Below are 18,331 nucleotides of genomic sequence, written 5' to 3'. Positions count from 1 at the left end.
ATTTTTTAGTAGAGACGGGGTTTCACTGTGTTAGCCAGGATGGTCTCGATCTCCTGACCTCGTGATCCGCCCGTCTCGGCCTCCCAAAGTGCTGGGATTACAGGCTTGAGCCACCGCGCCCGGCCTGTTGTTGTTTTTTGAGACAGTCTTGTTCTGTTACCCAGGCTGGAGTGAAGTGGCACAATTATAGCTCACTGCAGCCTCAAACTCCTGGGCTCAAGTGATCCTCCCGTCTCAGCCTCCTGAGTGGCTGAAACTATAGGCACATGTCACCACACCTGGCTAATTTTTTATTTTTTTGTTGTGACGGGATCTCCTTATGTTGCCCAGGCTGGTCTCAAACTCCTGGGCTTAAGTGATCCTCCTGCCTCAGCCCCTCAAAATGCAGGGATTACAGGCGTGAGCCACCACAACTGGCCTATTCTTTTAAAGTCTCTGCCTCTCTTGTCTGCATTTGTTGGACTGCCAGCTGTCACAATGACTAAACAATCCTTCTAGCTGTAGCTAATGTACTCTTTGCTGAGAGCTGAGGTTCTGAAGACCACCCTTGGCTTACAGTCACACTTGTTTTCTGTGTCCAGGATGTGCTTTTGTACAGCATCTCAGGTCAGTAGACCTGGGCCAAGGGGACCTCTCTTCTCTGAGTGATGTTCCTTTGGGCTTGGGGTCTTACAGGAAGAGCTCAAGTTGTTGATTGTGCTCTTACAATATTTTCAGAGAAGAGAACCCAGAACTCCCATCATACAAAGCAGAGCAAAGCAGAGTTGCTTGGGTTGAAGCCAGGAGAGAGAAGTACACACTTGTACACATATGCTCTTTCCCAAGGCAGCAGGCTTTGGATTCAGACTCCCTGGTTTGAGATCTCGGCTCTGCTGCTTGATAACTGTATATCCTTGGGAAATCACTTAACCTTTCTGAGCACAACATTCCTTGTTTAGAAATTAAGGTAATTTTGACTTTATAGAGTTGTCCCAAGGCTTTTATGAGATTGTGAATATAAATCCTTGGCACAGTGCGTGGCATGTAGTATTCTTTCTCTTTTTCTTTTGAGACGGAGTCTTGCTCTGTTGCCTAGGCTGGAGTACAGTGGCACGAACTCAGCTCACTGCAACCTTCGCCTCCAGGATTCAAGCAATTCTCCTACCTCAGCCTCTTGAGTAGCTGGGATTACAGGTGCCTGCCATCATGCCTGGGTATTTTTTTTTTTTTTAATTTTTAGTAGAGATGGGTTTCACCATGTTGGCCAGGCTGGTCTCAAACTCCTGACCTCAAGTGATCCACCCACCTTGGCCTCCCAAAGTGCAGGGATTACAGGCATGAGCCACTGCGCCCAGCCAGTATTCTCTTAATAAAGGAAGCTATTATTTTTTACTAGTGGTTGGAAACACTCAGAAGACAGATTTGGGTGAGTTTGAAGAAACCCTTTCTGACCATCAAAGTTGTTAAGATGGGCTAAAAGTGACTACTGGAGATATCGGGAGACAGAGGTAGAGGCTAGGTTGACAAGGCCCTCTGAGGCCTGTGGCCCTTGACCCTTTTGTTGAAGAAGAGTATAGCAGAGGGGCCCAGGCGTGGTGGCTAATGCCTAGAATCCCAGCACTTTAGGAGGCCAAGGCAGGTGGATCACAGGAGGTCAGGAGTTCAAGACCAGCCTGACCAACATGGTGAAACCCCGTTTCTACTAAAAAATACACAAAATTAGCCAGGTATGGTAGCTCATGCCTGTAATCCCAGCTACTTGGGAGGCTGAGGCAGGAGAATTGCCTGAACTCAGGAGGTGGAGGTTGCATTGAGCTGAGGTTGCACCGTTGCACTCCAACCTGGGCAACGAGAGCAAAACACCGTCTAAAAAAAAAAAAAAAAAAAAAGAACAAGAGTATAGCAGAGGGGACATACTCAGACAAGAGCTGGACAAGGGCTATCTGGTCAACAGTCTTCTCTGCTTTGTCTCTGAGCACAGCTCAGGTCAGGCCTCACATCAGCAGCCCTAAAACTCATGCACAAGAACTTGCAGTTGACCTTGGAAGGAGGGGCCCCAGGTTGTGGTCCTGCCTCCCTTGTGCTGTGGTGTGACAACCATGGTCCGTGGCCTGCCCTGGGTGCGGGGCCTACCCTGTGTCAGGTGCCTCTCCCTAGGATCAGCTCTGCAACTTGGCTTTGGCATTGGCAGCTGTGTGGGAGTGGCCAGTTTGAGCAGCAGCAGCTGTTCCCAGTCCCTTGGAGAGGGCAGGACTGGGACAGTAGGGGCAGCACTCTTAAGGCCCTGTCCCTCATCTCTGGCAGAGGCAAAGGGAAGGTAGGGAAAAGCAACATGACCTTGGGAGTTGGTCCACCCACCTTGCCCCCCTGTAGCCAGGCTTCACCTGCAGGCCTCCAAGAGCTGGACTCAGCATGGATCTGTGCTGCCCCTGCCCCTCACAGTTCTTCTCCAGAGGGCAGGGAGAGCCATCCCCTGCCACCTGTCCTTGATGGCCACATGGCCACCTGACCTTCCTGAGGTTCAGTGGGGAGGACAGTAAGATTTGGCTGAGGTAATCCTGTGAGTGGTGACGTGGCTTTTGGTGCTCAGCCCTCAGCCCCATCTTTCTATCTCCAAGGAAGCGGGAGGAGCGACCTCAGCATCCTGTCAGCTGTGAAGTCATCAGAGCCATTGCTGATACCCTCTCCATTCCTGTCATAGCCAAGTAAGCCTCCTTTCTTCATCATGTACTCTGTGTCCCACAGAGCTAAGGGCTGGGTGGTAGCCAGGCCCAGCCTTCCCTAGAGTGAAAAGTTTTAGGGGTGGCTTGGAAAGGGCAGGGCTTTCCACAAGACCCCAGACCCTGTTCCGTCTGCTGCCACCTGAGACTCTCCCCTCTGCATGCCTGTCTCTGGACTGAGGCCGCCGCCTGACTCCTGATGAAATGTATGGAGACAGAGCAGGGGGTCCTTGGAGCAGCAGGCTGCAGGGAGGGGAAAGTATGACCTAAGTGGGCCTCCTTCCCTCCTCTCGTGATCACCAGGGTGTCTATTCCTCTTGCCAGGGTTTTGACTTAGCCCTCAGTGAACATGTAAGTGGCCCATTCAGCTTGGGGGTTTTCCTGTAGTCCCAGTAGCCCAGTTATGGACCCATGTCTCCAGATGTGGGCTGGCTGTAGCCACTGTTTTAGATTAGGGGCAAGGAAAGTAAATTTCCTGGATTACCTATTAAGTGCCAGGCACTTTACATGTATTATCTTGGTTAGTGCTCCTAACTTCATAAGGGGAGATGGATTCTAATATCCACTTTACTGAAGCTATGATAGCTGAAGGGACTTGGCCAAATTCACATTGTTAATCAGTGACAGATCTGAAAGCTGACTTTTTCTGAAAATGCTGATAGGTTCCATGATGGGGACACCCCTAACCCTCCGATTGCTTTTTAGCGGAGGATCTCATGACCACATCCAACAGTATTCGGACATAGAGGACTTTCGACAAGCCACGGCAGCCTCTTCTGTGATGGTGGCCCGAGCAGCCATGTGGAACCCATCTATATTCCTCAAGGAGGGTCTGCGGCCCCTGGAGGAGGTCATGCAGAAATACATCAGATATGTACGTCTCTGTACTTTTTTGAAACAAGCATTTCTGTCTGCCACACTCCTGCAGAGAGCACTTTGTGTGAGCCCCCACCTGCCAGCAGTGCTTGCTGTTTCTCTCCTTTTCTTTTTAGCTCATGTAGTGTAGCTGCACTAGCTCACTGCTGTATTGGGTCTCCCAGCTGCAGTGCTAAGAGAGGATGCTGGGGGGCATGCCTCTACCATCTCCTAAAGCTTCCAGAGGTTTGCAGGTCATAGCAAGGACCTTCTAGATCCAGGATGCTGTTGGAGCCCCAAACACATGATATATATCTTTCTTTTTCTCACACGCTGCACATACAGAGGCATATGCACATGGACTGTGGGTTCTACATCATCAAAGGCATATGTGTCTCTAGGTTGGCTCAGGAGCAGCCACAGCCAAGAGGAGCAATTGAGAAATTTCTCACCTGATTTGAGTCATCAGTCAAAATCACTTCTAAAACTTTTCTATTGCTGATTCCAGAATGCTTTAACCATAACCCTCTACTTAGGGAATAGCCTTTTTTTAATTTGAGATGGGGGTCTCGCTCTGTTGCGCAGGTGTGAGCATAGTGGCATAATCATGAGTCACTGCAGTCTTGACCTCCTGGGCTCAAGTGATCCTCCTGCCTCAGCCTCCCAAGTAGCTGGGACTATAAGCATGTGCCACCACACTCAGCTAATTTTTTATTTTTTAAATAGAGATGAGGTCTCCCTATGTTGCCCAGGCTGGGAATGGCCTTTTCTAAACCAGTTTCTTCTCATTGAGAGGTTGATGGTAGTGCCAAAGGCATATCCCTATAAAAGAAAATGAAGAGTTCACTTGCCTTATCTCTTTGGCACAACCCTGGAACTCTGCGGGACTCCGATCAGCTGCATGTGTCTACAGGGAGAGACAGTGAGTGGTCCTCAAATTCTTCAGTGAATTGGGTCTGAGCAGAGGGTTCAGTCCTTGCCCAGAGCAGAGTTCCATCCTCCTTTTCAGTTCTAGGGTTCATACATGCCTAGGAGTGCCTGTGGCTGCCATGGTATGTGAGTGTTTCCATGGCTGTGCAAGCTGGGATGGTAAGATGCCCTGAGGTCTGTGTCCAGAGTGGGGCAGCCTTTGTCCTATTTCCTGTTCAATGATGCGGCCCTCACCCCCTGGTTCTGGTGTCCTGCTGGGCAAGTTGGTGACCACCAGCTCTCTAATGGTCTGGGATAGCTCCATGGCAAGGGAGGGCTTGCCCCAGCCCACGTCAGCTGTCCAGCTTTTTGGCCAGCTGGCAAGTCTGTGGCCAAGAAGACGTGCTGAACAGTGCTGAGCTTGCTCACTGGGTGAAAGGTGATGTTATCATTCCTGCTGAGCCATCCCTTGGCAGCTCCTCAAGAGGGTGTGCTATCACAGAGAAAGGGAGCAGCTTTCAAGCATAGGCAGGGCTGCTTCTGGTACAGCCAGGTGCCTTCTTTCCAGACAAGCTGAATCAAGGACTTGCCGCTAGCCGGGGCTCCCCAACTTCCCACTTTGTCCCGGGCGTGTCGTGGCACTTTCCCAGGCACTGAAGTCATAGGCCCAGGTGGAGTTACTAGAGTAGCACAGGAGGTGGGGGATGGGAGGGTGTCCTGGAGGGCTGGGGAAGGCCACCTTCACCCACTACCGCTCTCCTGCCCTGCCCCCAGCCAGCCGGCTTACACTGGGTATCCCTGGCAGTCATCTTGCCTCCCTGAGCCTTTATTTCATAGTCTGTGGAGTGATGGTAACAGTTGCACCTCACACTTGGATAGATAAATGTAGTGATGAGTAACACATGTGAACTAAATGATGCTGTGTTTTACCCATGTAGGGGGAAGTTAGAGGCTATTCAAGATGTGGGAAGGGAAGGTGCCCATTCTGGTTAGAAGGAATAGAAGAACTTCAACCCCTTTCCCAGCACTGGACCTGCCATGCCAGAATTTGGTGTGTTTCCCCTTCTTGCCCTGGAAGATACTTGGCAGTAGGTCCTCTGTGGTGGCTGAAGCAGGAAGGGGCTCCCGCACTTCAAGACCTCAGTCAGGCTGTCCAGGAGAGTGTGTTTCTGACCGTGGGCCTTGGCTGTGACCCTTAAGCTTTGTATCACTAGCTGGAGGAGTAGATGACCAAGGTCAAAGTGGCTTTTAATTTATTTTATTTTTTATTTTATTTTAGATAGGGTCTCACTCTTGCCCAGGCTGGAGTGCAGTGGCATGATCATAGCTCACTATAGCCACAACTCCTGGGTGCAAGCAATTCTCTTGCCTTAGCCTCCCTAGTAGTTATGGCTACAGGTGTGTGCCAACATGCCTGGCTAGTTTTCTTTTTCTTTCTTTTTTTTTTTTTTTGAGATGGAGTTTCGCTGTTGTCGCCCAGGCTGGAGTGCAATGGCACTATATTGGCTCACTGCAACCTCCGCCTCCAGGGTTCAAGCCATTCTCCTGCCTCAGCCTCCCGAGTAGCTGGGATTACACGCGCCTACCACCACGCCCGGCTAATTTTGTATTTTTAGTAGAGATGGGGTTTCTCCATGTTGGTCTGGCTGGTCTCAAACTCTCAACCTCAGGTGATCCACCTACCTTGGCCTCCCAATGTGCTGTGATTACAGGCGTGAGCCACTGTGCCCAGCCGATAATTTTCTTTTCTTTTTTTTTTTTTTTTTTTTTTGAGACAGAGTCTCGCTCTGCTCACCCAGGCTGCGAGTGCAGTGGCCGTATCTCAGGGGGCCCACTGCAGCTCCGCCTCCGCGGTTTGCCCGCTCATTCTCCTGCCTCAGCCTCCTGAGTAGCTGGGGGACTATAGGCGGCCTGGCCACCAGTTCGGGCCTGGCTAGTTTTTTTTTTTTTTTTTTTTTGTATTTTTATTGGGTTAGGAGACGGGGGTTTCACCGTGGCTTAGCCAGGGATGGTCTCAATATCCTGACCTCGCTGATGCTGGCCCGTCTCTGGCCTCCAAAGGCTGGGATTACAGGCTTGAGCCACCGCGCCTGGCCAATTTTCTTTTTTTAATTTTTGTAGAGTTGAGTCTTATGTTGCCCAGGCTGCTCTTCAACTCCCAGCCTCAAGCAATCTTCCTACAGATGCGAGCCACTGCTCCTGGCCAGTGGTGGTGGTTCTTATGGGGGTCACATTGCCTTGCTGCACATACATCTCTAGTGCCTTCTTGGAGCCCCTTTCCCTGCCATTAGAACATAGCCCAGGCCTTAGAGCCTGCCTGGGCATCAGGCGAGTCATTTCTTCTCTCAGGCGGTGCAGTATGACAACCACTACACCAACACCAAGTACTGCTTGTGCCAGATGCTACGAGAACAGCTGGAGTCGCCCCAGGGAAGGTTGCTCCATGCTGCCCAGTCTTCCCGGGAAATTTGGTAAGAGGCACAATAAGATGTCCATCTGTCCTTGTACATATTGCCCAAGTTTGACTTTGAGCCCTAAGCTGACTCCACTAGGGGACCAGGGACACAGCTTCTGGATGTAGATGTAGAGGAGTGGATTGATGGTATAGCTTTGCCTCCCAGGAGGGGATTCTTTGAAAGCTTTGAAACGTCCCATCCCTGGACGGATTAGCAGAGCTCTGGGAACTAGGGTACTAGGAGGATAGAGGAATGCAAAGGAAGGGGGTTTCCCATAAATGGGATGGTCACAGGCCAGGTCACCAGGAACCAGTGTTCAGGAGAATTGGGCTGTAGCATGGAGTCTCTCCCTTGAGCCTGCACTCACACCCATCACCCGGCAGTTTGAGAGACCACCTGTTGATTCTCTAGATCAGGCGCAGCTCTAGCTCAGATGGTTGACAGCTGAGGCCCTTCACAAGCTGGCCTAGCCACTGCCCCCACAGCTCCCTGTCTACCTGTCTGCTTCCAGACCTCCACACCTGTGCTTGTAATGGGTCCTCTGCCTGGAAGGCTCTCTCCCTCTCACATGAGCTATCTGTAGCCTCTGTCTTTTATAGATGCCTTTCTGAACCACTTTTGCCATTGGGGATCTATCTTCATTTGAGTCTTCCGGCCCTCAAGATGTTTCCTAGAAGGGAAAACCCCTTGCCAGAGCCCTCCTCCCACCCTTGGCTTGTGGCCAAGGTTCAGTCCCTACCCCACATAACTCTGTAGCTCTGGGTGGTGCCTCAGTGTCAGCTGAGACCCATGTATAACTGCCTGTGGCTGGGCGGGAAGTGGGGAACCACTTAGTGGTCAGGCCTCTGTTTTTTCCTCCCATGGGCCCATGTGCTTGATCAGCATTGGTCAACTCAGTCATGGCTGACTGGGGACACTATCTGTGTGCTCCCCCGTGGGAGAGAGGCTGCAGGTGGTGGGGCTGACCTTTACAACCTTTGCCAACCAGTCCAACCTCCCTCCAGTGTCCACATTTGGGTTCGCATTCACTGTCCATCTTCCAGTCCAGGGTAATCCCAGGGCTGGGCAGGAGGCACATTCTGATGGCCAGGCCCCGGTGGTGGTTTGTTGTATGTGGTAGAGGAGTTTCTCAGTGGTGGGGCCCTGCAGTCCTGCAGTACCCTGGATGCTGGCTCCACTAAAGTATTTGCCCTGGTCTGCTTCTTCCTCTTTAGTGAGGCCTTTGGCCTTGGTGCCTTCTATGAGGAGACCACACAGGAGCTGGATGCCCAGCGGACCAAGCTATCAGCCAGGACTTCAGAGGAGACAGGGGAGCCAGCTGAAGATACCTCTGGTGTCATTAAGATGGCTGTCAAGTTTGACCGGTAGGTCTCCAGCTTGGCCTCAGCTTGGGCTGGGGCCACCACCCTTGGGGTCCCAATGGGCCAGCAAATTGGCTGCTGTATGTGCTTAATGTCAAACATAGGGGCCACAGGTCTTCTTGGTTTGGAAACTTGTTCTAAATTTTCAGCATCCCATAGAAGGTGCTTTCAGGGAAGATAGTTCCTGAAAGGCTGTCCCAAGGGTGACTGAACTCTACTTTTTCCCTGACTCACCGCCTCCCACAACTCAGGGCAGGGGGGACTTGTCTCCTGTTCCTGAAAGTCTGTGCTTTTCCAAGGCCCTGAGAAGCTGGCTGCTTGCATGGAGCTCCTCAAACAAGAGTAGCACCCTAGCCCTCATTTGGCTCTGCAGCCCTGCCCACACCCAGTGCCCCTCACCACCCCTGTGGTGCCCTCTCAAGCTGCTTACACCTCAGATTGTGACTCAGCTTTGAATGGTGCCCTCCTCTGGGATCTGAGCCTTTCTCCAGTCCCCACAACCAGACAGGAGCCAGTGTTGTCTGGCAGAGGGGTGGAGGGGGGAGCGGTGGGGGGATAGCTGTTGGGCAGTCAGATGCCAGGGAGAGTTCCAGTTGGGAAGTTGGAATATGACCCCTCCCACCCTGTCACTGTGTCACCCTGTCACAGGCTGACTCTGAAACCAGATTCCATGTGTCCATGGCTACAGCAGATGATCTTGACACTTGGCAGGCGTAATCAGGGTGGGTGCTGAGCTAGATCCCCGAGACCATTGTCTTACCACCTCCATTGCCCAACTCCACCCACTCCCTACTGACCTTGTCTTGAGTGGCAAGCTTCCTTCTTGGATATTGAAGATTGTTTTTCCAGGCTGGACCTCAGAGTACTGGGAGTTCATTCCCCCTTCCCCTACAATTTCCTGAGCATGCCAAAATTCATCTTCCCTTTAGGGAGAACCCAGGTCCAAGCTGCTGGTGGGACAGGAATGGGAGCCCAGAAGCCTTAAGGCAGCAGCTCGGTGTCTCAGTTCCTCTCATTTCTGCAGCTCCTATCAGGAGCTGAGTAATGCCCTGGCTGAGGGAGGGAGTGGTGATGGTGGGCGAGCCCCAACTTCTTCCCTTCCTTTCCCCAGGAGAGCATACCCAGCCCATATCACCCCCAAGATGTGCCTACTAGAGTGGTGCCGGAGGGAGAAGTTGGCACAGCCTGTGTATGAAACGGTGAGTTCCTGGCTGTGGCCTGCCCTGCAGCCAGCCATGGCACTCCCATGGTTTACACCCTCAACTCTAGACTGCCAGGTTGGAGCCTGGCCTTGCTCTCTGTAGGCATGGAGAAGCTGCTGGTGGCCAGGTCAGTTGCTGATAGCCCCTCCCCTCTTACAGTGGCCTGTTGTCCAATTCAGCCAGACATCTCTTTTTTTTTTTTGTGGAAACAGAGTCTAATTTTTTTTTTTTTTTATAAGGGGTCTTGGCTGGGTGCTGTGGCTCACACCTGTAATCCCAGCACTTTGGGAGGCTGAGGCAGGTGGATCATGAGGTCAGGAGTTCAAGACCAGCCTGGCCAAGATGGTGAAGCCCTGTCTCTCCTAAAAATACAAAAAAAATAGCTGGGCATGGTGGTGGGTGCCTGTAATCCCAGCTACTTGGGAGGCTGAGGCAGAGAACTGCTTAAACCTGGGAGGCGGAGGTTGCTGTTAGCTGAGATCATGCTACTGCACTGCAGCCTGGGCAGCAGAGCGAGTCTGTCTCGAAAAAAAGAAACGGGGTCTTGCTTTGTTGCCCAGGCAGGCTGGTCTCAAACTACTATGTTCAAGTGGTCCTCCCTCCTCAGTCTCCCTAAGTGCTGGGATTATGTCATGAGCCTTTTAAAAAAATTTTTATTTAATTATTATTATTATTCTTTCTATTTATTTATTTTTTTTGAGACAGAGTCTCGCTCTGTTTTTTTTTTGGAGACAGAGTCTCACTCTGTTGCCTAGGCTGGAGTGCAGTGGCATGATCTTGGCTCACTGCAACCTCCACCTCCAGGTTCAAGCGATTCTCCTGCCTCAGCCCCCTGAGTAGCTGGGATTACAGGTGCGCACCACCACGCCTGGCTAACTTTTTTGTATTTTTAGTAGAGACGGGGTTTCGCCATGTTGACCAGGCTGGTCTCGAACCTCTGACCTCAGATGATCCGCCCACCTCAGCCTCCCAAAGTGCTAGGATTACAGGCATGAGCCACAGCGCCTGGCCCAGACATGTTTTTGGATCAGGCCTCAGCCAATGGGGCACAGAATTGGGCCCCAGATGTGGTGCCCCTGGGGTGGAAACCGTGAGATAGGCTTGCTTCACTTCCTTTGGTCCTTGCGGCCATGCCTTCCTTAGGCTGTTCTGCCTCATCTGGACTGGTCTTCTGGCCTCGAGGCTTATACCTTCTGGGGGTTGTGTCTGTGTCCCCACCCCCGGCCCACCCCCAGCACAGTGACTTTTCCAAAACAAATCTAACTTCTGTCTCCTCAAGTCAGAAGCTCCCCAGTGTCTGAAGGATCAAGCCAGCACCTCAGCATAGAACCTGAGACCCTTCCATGTGCCTCGCTCCTTGCAGTTTCATCCCTGCAGCCCTTTGCTCCAGCCAGTCACCTGGTCCCTCTTCCAGGTGTGCCTTCTCTGCTCCTAGCTTGTCCCTTCTCACCCTTTTGGCATCTGGTGACTCCTCATTTTGGGGACCTGGCCTATCCAGATGTCAGCAGGAGGCTCCATAGCCATGTGCGGCTAAGGGCTCTGCTGGGCTTTGCTTAGGTCCATGACAGCTCCAGACACTTGAGGTCATTGTGTATTTGTGCATCTGCCTTTCTCTACTGGGCACTTTTGCTTGGGAGGAGCATGTGATACAGGCAGCCTTCATTTGACTTAGGTTGGAAATACTTCCTTTTATCTGCCTTTGATTTGACCCCAGCAGGTTGGCCTACAGGGCTCATTTCTCTGGCCATGTGTTTCCTTTTCTCTTTGTACCAGGTTCAACGCCCTCTAGATCGCCTGTTCTCCTCTATTGTCACCGTTGCTGAACAAAAGTATCAATCTACCTTGTGGTAAGTTTCCTCATCATAGGAGAGGAGGCTTGGGGTGGGGAGGAGAGTGGGCATTCTGCCCATGCATCCAGCATTATCCTAGGTCCTAGGAGGGTTGGGTAGATGGTGTATGTGGGCAGTGGCATCCCTTACTCAGTTTTGTCAGAATCTGCCAAGGGTGTGTAGAGTCAGGCCTCACAGCCCTGCACCCTGCCCACCCACCTTATTGCCCTCTGTCTGCCCAGGGACAAGTCCAAGAAACTGGCGGAGCAGGCTGCAGCCATCGTCTGTCTGCGGAGCCAGGGCCTCCCTGAGGGTCGGCTGGGTGAGGAGAGCCCTTCCTTGCACAAGCGAAAGAGGGAGGCTCCTGACCAAGACCCTGGGGGCCCCAGAGCTCAGGAGCTAGCACAACCTGGGGAGCTGTGCAAGAAGCCCTTTGTGGCCTTAGGAAGTAGTGAAGAGAGCCCCCTGGAAGGCTGGTGACTACTCTTCCTGCCCTAGTCACCCCCTCCATGGGCCTGGTGCTAAGGTGGCTGTGGATGCCACAGCATGAACCAGATGCTGGTCTTGCCTGGCAGGAGTTAGATGTCCTGGCAGGGGCCATCCGCCTAGAGCATGGACCAGGGGCCACCCAAGGGTGGATCCTGGCCCCTTTGGTGGATCTGAGTGACAGGGTCAAGTTCTCTTTGAAAACAGGAGCTTTTCAGGTGGTACCTCCCCCACCTGACATTGGTACTGTGCAATAAAGACACCCCCTACCCTCACCCATGGCTGGCTGCTTCAGCCTTGGGCATCTTCATAAATGGGCTTGTGTCCTGGCATGATTATTCTACTCCCACCCTCTGTGCAGAGCTAGAGATTCCCAAAGTGGATCCCCTGCCCATCTCTGTGGTTCTGGTAGAGGTGGGGAATGGGGTATCACTGGACTTGGGCCAAGTTAGGAAGGCCCAAGAAGCCCATTTTACTGATGGTATACCTGCCGCGCTGGACATCAATTGTCTCTTCTGATGAGAGGTGATATGGACTCTGGAAGAAGGACTAGGGTAACTGGTACCCCAGTAAGGGACTAGTCCAGTGGGGTGGGGACTGTTGGTCTGATCCCTGGAGTCTCCTTCAAGCCTGACAGCTGCCTGGAGCCTCAGACCTGATGAGGTGCCTGCTCTGGGCAGTGGGGCACTGGAGGCGGCTGATGACAGCAATTTGGGGCCCTTATGTTTGGCAGATCACACCACACAGTCCCTCCCGTCCCCCGCCTTCCTCATCCCACTTGGGGCGGAAGGAAGTGGCAGATTCTCTTTAATTTCCTCCTGGCAGTGAGAAGCAAACAAACGGCTACCGCATCTCATGGGGCCTCCCCCGCTTACTGGGAGGGGCGTTCTGACCAAAGGTCCCTGCCCTGTCCTGCCCCCGCTTCCTCAGCTGTAAACATGCTGCTTCTCCTCCCTTTTTCCAGGCTCTTTTGGGGTGGTGGGGAGGGGAGGATTCCCTTCTGGGTCAAAGCTGTATTTCCCACATCTCCCCTGTGTCAGAGCCTCACTGTTTTGTGGCAACTTTAACACAGGGTCAGGCACCTGTGCCAGCCAGCAGCCCCTGGCCCTGCTGGCCTCTGAGTCTAGGGTTTGGTGGGTGAGGCCGCTGTCTCAGTTCCAGCACTGCCCTCCTCCCCCCTGCCACCCACGCTTGCTTTTCTGTGTGCAGATAAGGATACCGCAGTACCCACTGCCTCCCAGAGCCCATTACTGTTTGACCTTGGGCAACTCCCTGCTAGTCCTCTCTGTCCTGAGGGCCCTCCTCTTAGAGGGGATCAACTGTCCTCTGCCTGTGTGAGGCTGGCTGGAGGACAATAGGCTGGCCCTTTGATAGTACTCTGTATGGCTAATGGGGTCACTCCATGCCAGGCTGCCCTACCTGACTTCCCAGACCAGTGCTCCCAGAGAAAGGGCTCTATTCAGGAGAAAGACTGAGGCTTGGTCCAGTCTCAGCCAGCAAGCTTTAGGCACAATTTATTTCTGGTTTTTCTTCTTCTTCTTCTTTTTTTTTTTTTAATAGAGATAGGGTCTTGCTATGTTGGCCAGGTTGATCTTGAACCCTTGGCCTCGAGGAATCCTCCCACCTTGCCCTCCCAAAGTGCTGGGATTACAGGCATGAGCTACTGCACCTGGCCTATTTCTGATTTTTCGTACTAAAAACAATCTCAATCAAAATGCCTCTTTTGGCTGGGCGTGGTGGCTCACACTGTAATCCCAGCATTTTGGGAGGCTGAGGTGGGTAGATCACTTGAGCTAAGGAGTTCAAGACTAGCCTGCTGGGCAATGCGCCAAAACCCTGTCTACAAAAAATATGAAAATTAGCTGAGTGTGGCCGGGTGCGGTGGCTCACGCCTGTAATCCTAGCACTGTGGGTGGCCGAGACGGGGGTGGGGGGGGCATCATGAGGTCAGGAGATCGAGACCATCCTGGCTAACACAGTGAAACCCTGTCTCTACTAAAAATACAAAAAATTAGCTGGGCATGGTGGCGGGCAGCTGGGACCTGTAGTCCCAGCTACTTGGGAGACTGGGGCAGAAGAATGGCATGAACCAGGCCGGGCGCGGTGGCTCAAGCCTGTAATCCTAGCACTTTGGGAGGCCGAGACGGGCGGATCATGAGGTCAGGAGATTGAGACCATCCTGGCTAATACGGTGAAACCCCGTCTCTACTAAAAAATACAAAAAACTAGCCGGGCGACGAGGCGGGCGCCTGTAGTCCCAGCTACTCGGGAGGCTGAGACAGGAGAATGGTGTGAACCCGGGAGGCGGAGCTTGCAGTGAGCTGAGAGCCAGCCACTGCACTCCAGCCTGGGCGGCAGAGCAAGACTCCGTCTCAAAAAAAAAAAAAAAAGTTAGCCAGGTGTGGTGGCATGTGCCTACAGTCCTAGCTACTCAGGAGGCTGAGGTGGGTGGATCACTTGAGCCCAGGAGGTTGAAGCTGCAGTGAGCTGTGATGACACCACTGTGTTTCAGCCTAGGCGACAGAGGAAGACCCTGTCTCAAAAAACAACAACAAAAAACAAAAATGCCCCCTTTGCCTTTTCTTATACTCCATATGGAACTGGTTAGACAGAGGCTGCAGTGGTCCCCTACCCCACTAAGTCACTGTGTCCTAAGATCTACCTTCCAGTGGGACTGGGCTTTGATCTCAGGCCACTTCTCCCACCAGTATGGTTTCCCTGGGGAAGCCCCTCCGCTGTCAGGGTCAGGTTCATTTCTGGGCTCTATGTAGGTCTGCTATTAAGATAGAGCCTGGAATGTGGGGGCTTTGAGGGACCTGAGAAGCACTGGGGAGAGAATCCTTCACAGGGGAGGAAGGTGGGGCAGGTCTAGTATATATTCTGTGACTGAGGATGTCTGGCAGAGATCCTGGTTGAATATGTTGGTCCTCAAATGATCTCACTTTAGCACACCTCAGTGTTGCCTTTCCTGGTCTCAAAGTGACCTGCCCAAGGATGGGACTGACGGGGGGTGGAGGGGGCGCAGTTAGGCCTGAAAGCTCTGCCCATTGTTCTCACCATGTCCACCTTAAACTAGGCCACTTAGATTCCCAAACCTCTCCCTGGGCTAGTAGCCACAGCACAACATCCATCCATTCCAGCCAGCCTGATTGAGGATTTCCCCTTAGCTCATCACATTTGGGGGACAAATGGTTTTGATATGAGCATGAGAGGAAGGGATGAGTAAGGCTGGAGAGGGTGGCAGGTCTCTCAAAGGCCACAGCAGGAAGACTGGGCTGTGTGCAAAGAATCTCTTCTACCTGCAGTTCCAGACACTTGGGTCCTTCCAGGTGTTACTCTGCTCAGAACTCTTCCATGGGTCTCTTAAGTCTGCTCTCTGGACCAAGTCCAAACTCCTCAGCCTGGCATTTGAGGACAAAGTGCTGACCCTGTCTTCTCAGCACCCTGTGCTGACTTCAGCAACTAACTTTCTGAGGTTGTAGTTGGCTGGTCTTATCCTCTCCTCTCAGATTGGGAGCTGCTCAAGGGTAGTCCTTGTGTCCCCTGTGGCTACCTTGGCCTGGGTCTGGGGAGCAGGCACAGAAGAATCAAACAAGAGCTTGGGACAAGGGGGATGTTTGGCATGGAGAGGAAGAACTTTTCTAAGCTCTGAATTTCCTCAGAGGCTCCTGTTTTGCCTAATGGGGAACAAGGGACTGGGGTAGGCTAAACTGTGTCATCCCATGGCTCAGAGGGCACTGAAGAACTTCAACAACGGGTGCTCAGGGCCAGTCCTGTGACAGCTGATGATAAAGATGGCTTTCCCTAATTCCCAGTCTTGGGTGGCATTCATACAGGAAAGAGTGGTTGTACAGTGACCCACACAGCCCTTGTCCACCCTGGGTTTCCACCTGCTGTACTGGTCCTGTGGGCCTCCTGGTTTCACAGGGCTCCCAGAGGGCTGGAGGTGGGCCCAGATGACCTGCAGGAGCTTTGGAACTGCCTGAGGAAGAGCTCATGGGGGGATGTCCTGGCCCTAGCTGGGGCAGAGGCTGAAAGAGTATGTACATATCGGTGTGTGTGTGGTCAGGCCCCTTCACAGGCTGCAGAGTTCCCAGCCATTGCTGACTTTCTTACACACATGGTGACTCCTTTCCTGCAGTTGGTGCCCATCCATGTCCCAGCCCTCACCATTCCTTGGTAGCTTCTCAGTTTATCCCAGATCAGAAACCCTCCCTACGATGTAACCTGTTCTAAGTGTTCTCCAGGTGCTCAGTGGCTGGGAACATAGATGCATAGCTGAGCATTTGATGAGTGGTTGAATTTTTCAAGCCATCTACAACTTCTCTGTGGTCCCTTCCCAGTGGAGGGGCTGACTAGCCCAGGGTCTCCCTCCTGCCTGCTGTCTGGTCTGACTATGGCTGATCCCATGGTTTAGGTGAAGTCATGTCTGAAAGGACTTCAGATGAGCTGGCCAAGCCTCTGGGACCTTATACTGTATCAGGATCCTGGTACATGCGGTACAAATAGGTGGACCAGCAGCCTGCCTGAGGCAGAGGGCTCCAGAGCTGATGTGGCATTTGGGCCCCAAGTTCCACACTGAGGCCCTCAAGGTTGGAGATTTGCAGGCAGGATATTCTACCCATCTGATGCCAGTTGTTCCCTCTCCTTGACCACTGTTATCTTCTTCCTCTAACTTCATTCACCCCTGTCCCAGTTGAATCCAGTGATCCATCCAGAATTCTGACCATGTAAATCCCCTGCTCTAAGTCCTTCCACTGCTCCCTACTGCCGTCAGGATAAAGTCCAGACACTTTGCAGTGGCCTGCAGCATTCTGCCCACTCATCCGGCCCCACCTTTGGCTTCTGCCCACTGCAGGTACTTTCTGGTCATCAAGTCTTTGCAAATCTGTTCTCTGCCTGGAATGAAACTTGCTCAATTCTTGCCTGTCACTCCAGTTCCTACTAACCGCTGTCAAGGCCCTGCAGCCAGCGGGCTTATGAACTGTCTCTGAGCTCCTGGCACAATCCTCATTTCTTTGCACAGTAGTTATAGATTTGCTGGTCCCCTCTCCCCTACCCCTGAAGGGAGACTTAATTTGTCTCTGAATCCCCAGGAACAACACAGGTACCGGTACAGAACACTGGGCAGAAATGAACCAATACAAGATGAACGTCTTGGATGCTCTGGACATTCCCTGTCTTCCTGACCCAACGTCTAGTTTGGCTCCCTCTAGGGCTCCCTGGTAGCTCAAGTGTCTGTCCAGACATTGAGACCTCTGCAACGAGCTTCCCTTTACCTTCTCTTCCCACTGGCTTTTGTGGGCGGTGTGGAATGTGCTGTAGGCCTTGTGAGAGAGGCATTTCTTTTTTTTTTCTTTTTCTTTTCTCTCTCTCTCTCTCTTTTTTTTTTTTTTTTTTTTTTTTAAACAACCTATTGTATCCTCTGAGAGGGCAGCATTTCTTGGACGCACCTGTACCCAAGTCTCTTGACACAGCCCTGGGTTCCTCCAGCAACGCGCATCTAGGGATGCTATATCCTGTGGGAAGCGGTTACCCCACTTCTCTCACCTCCCCGTCCACCTTGCCTCAGTGGAGTCAGGCTCCCAGTCCCCAAGGACGGCCTTCATCCCAGACCCCAGGAGGAGGCGTCTTGGGCCATCTCGGGAAGGCTAGTTTGCTCGAGAGGGGCAGATCACGAAAACGGTTCTTTAGGCAGTGTCACTTCCTCTCCACTGCCAGACACCCAATTTGGGCGGCTCCATCCCTCCTGCTTTCATGGATATGCACCAGGATACAGAGATCACAGAGCTGTGATTGGTACGAGCTCACAACTGGCTCTCCCACTCAATCTACTCAACTTCCAGCAAGGGACAGGCCCTGCCCATTGGGCTTCGCCGAGGCCTCAAACGCGCACGCCGTCTAGGGAGCAGCTGCGGGGGCCCGCTAGTAGGGACAAAGGCGCAGCCACCGGAGCGCAGGCTCCGCCCCGCAGAGGGTGGGCCTGCGGAGACCGCGAGCTCAGAGTCTGGACTTGTCGTGCAACCTGCCTCCTTCGGTTTCTCCCCAACCTAGCTGGACACTAGGTCCGGTCCCTGCCCTCTGGAGACTCAGCCATTAAAGTTGAGGTGGGGGGATGAGGATGTGGGCGGCGTCCAGGTAACCCTGCGGGGCCCTAATGCCTTCCCTAAAGCCAGCCATCAGGAGTAACACGATGCGCACCCACATCACCGAACCCAGAACCTCAGTGCTTCGGCACCCCTTCTTGAACATGAACTCCGCCCAATGAGCAAAAAGGTCTCCTCCATTGGCCAGTGGTGGTCCCCTATCCAATTAGAGAGGCTATCGGCCTTCTCTCGTCTAATTTAGAAGGAATCGCAGAGGGAATGCAGACCAAACTACAACTCCCGAGAGATAGCTGGGCTCTTCGGGGCTGGGTGTTCACGTGACTTCCTTCTCGCGGAGACCGAGTTACGCGATAGGCCTGTGAGGGGGCGGGGCCCGGCGCCAGTTCGCCGCCCTAGTGGCCAATCGGCAGCCAGGTCGGACGGGCAC

At 52.8% G+C, this 18,331-nt stretch overlaps 1 protein-coding gene across 4 annotated transcripts in view; it reads left to right on the top strand.

The window, feature by feature from the left end:
- Positions 1-12,114, top strand: part of DUS2 (dihydrouridine synthase 2) — a 57,901-nt gene extending 45,787 nt beyond the window's left edge. For 2 of the 4 annotated variants that reach the window (XM_017852231.1, XM_017852232.1), the window contains exons 11-17: positions 2,598-2,684; positions 3,405-3,573; positions 6,813-6,934; positions 8,134-8,283; positions 9,392-9,479; positions 11,256-11,329; positions 11,554-12,111. In XM_017852231.1, coding sequence (XP_017707720.1) covers positions 2,598-2,684; positions 3,405-3,573; positions 6,813-6,934; positions 8,134-8,283; positions 9,392-9,479; positions 11,256-11,329; positions 11,554-11,791 — 928 coding nt within the window. In that variant the 3' untranslated portion in view covers positions 11,792-12,111. Of the gene's footprint in view, positions 1-2,597; positions 2,685-3,404; positions 3,574-5,401; positions 5,515-6,812; positions 6,935-8,133; positions 8,284-9,391; positions 9,480-11,255; positions 11,330-11,553 lie in introns of all 4 variants that reach the window. The other 2 variants (XR_001881509.1, XM_017852230.1) reach the window with 2 other exon arrangements.
- The last annotated feature ends 6,217 nt before the right edge of the window (positions 12,115-18,331 follow it).

This window comes from Rhinopithecus bieti, unplaced genomic scaffold (genome assembly GCF_001698545.2).
Source record: "Rhinopithecus bieti isolate Rb0 unplaced genomic scaffold, ASM169854v2 scaffold_34281, whole genome shotgun sequence".
NCBI classification, from domain to species: Eukaryota; Metazoa; Chordata; class Mammalia; order Primates; family Cercopithecidae; genus Rhinopithecus; species Rhinopithecus bieti.
The sequence above is the reverse complement of the archived record's forward strand: the minus strand, read 5'-3'. Positions and strand labels throughout refer to the sequence as shown.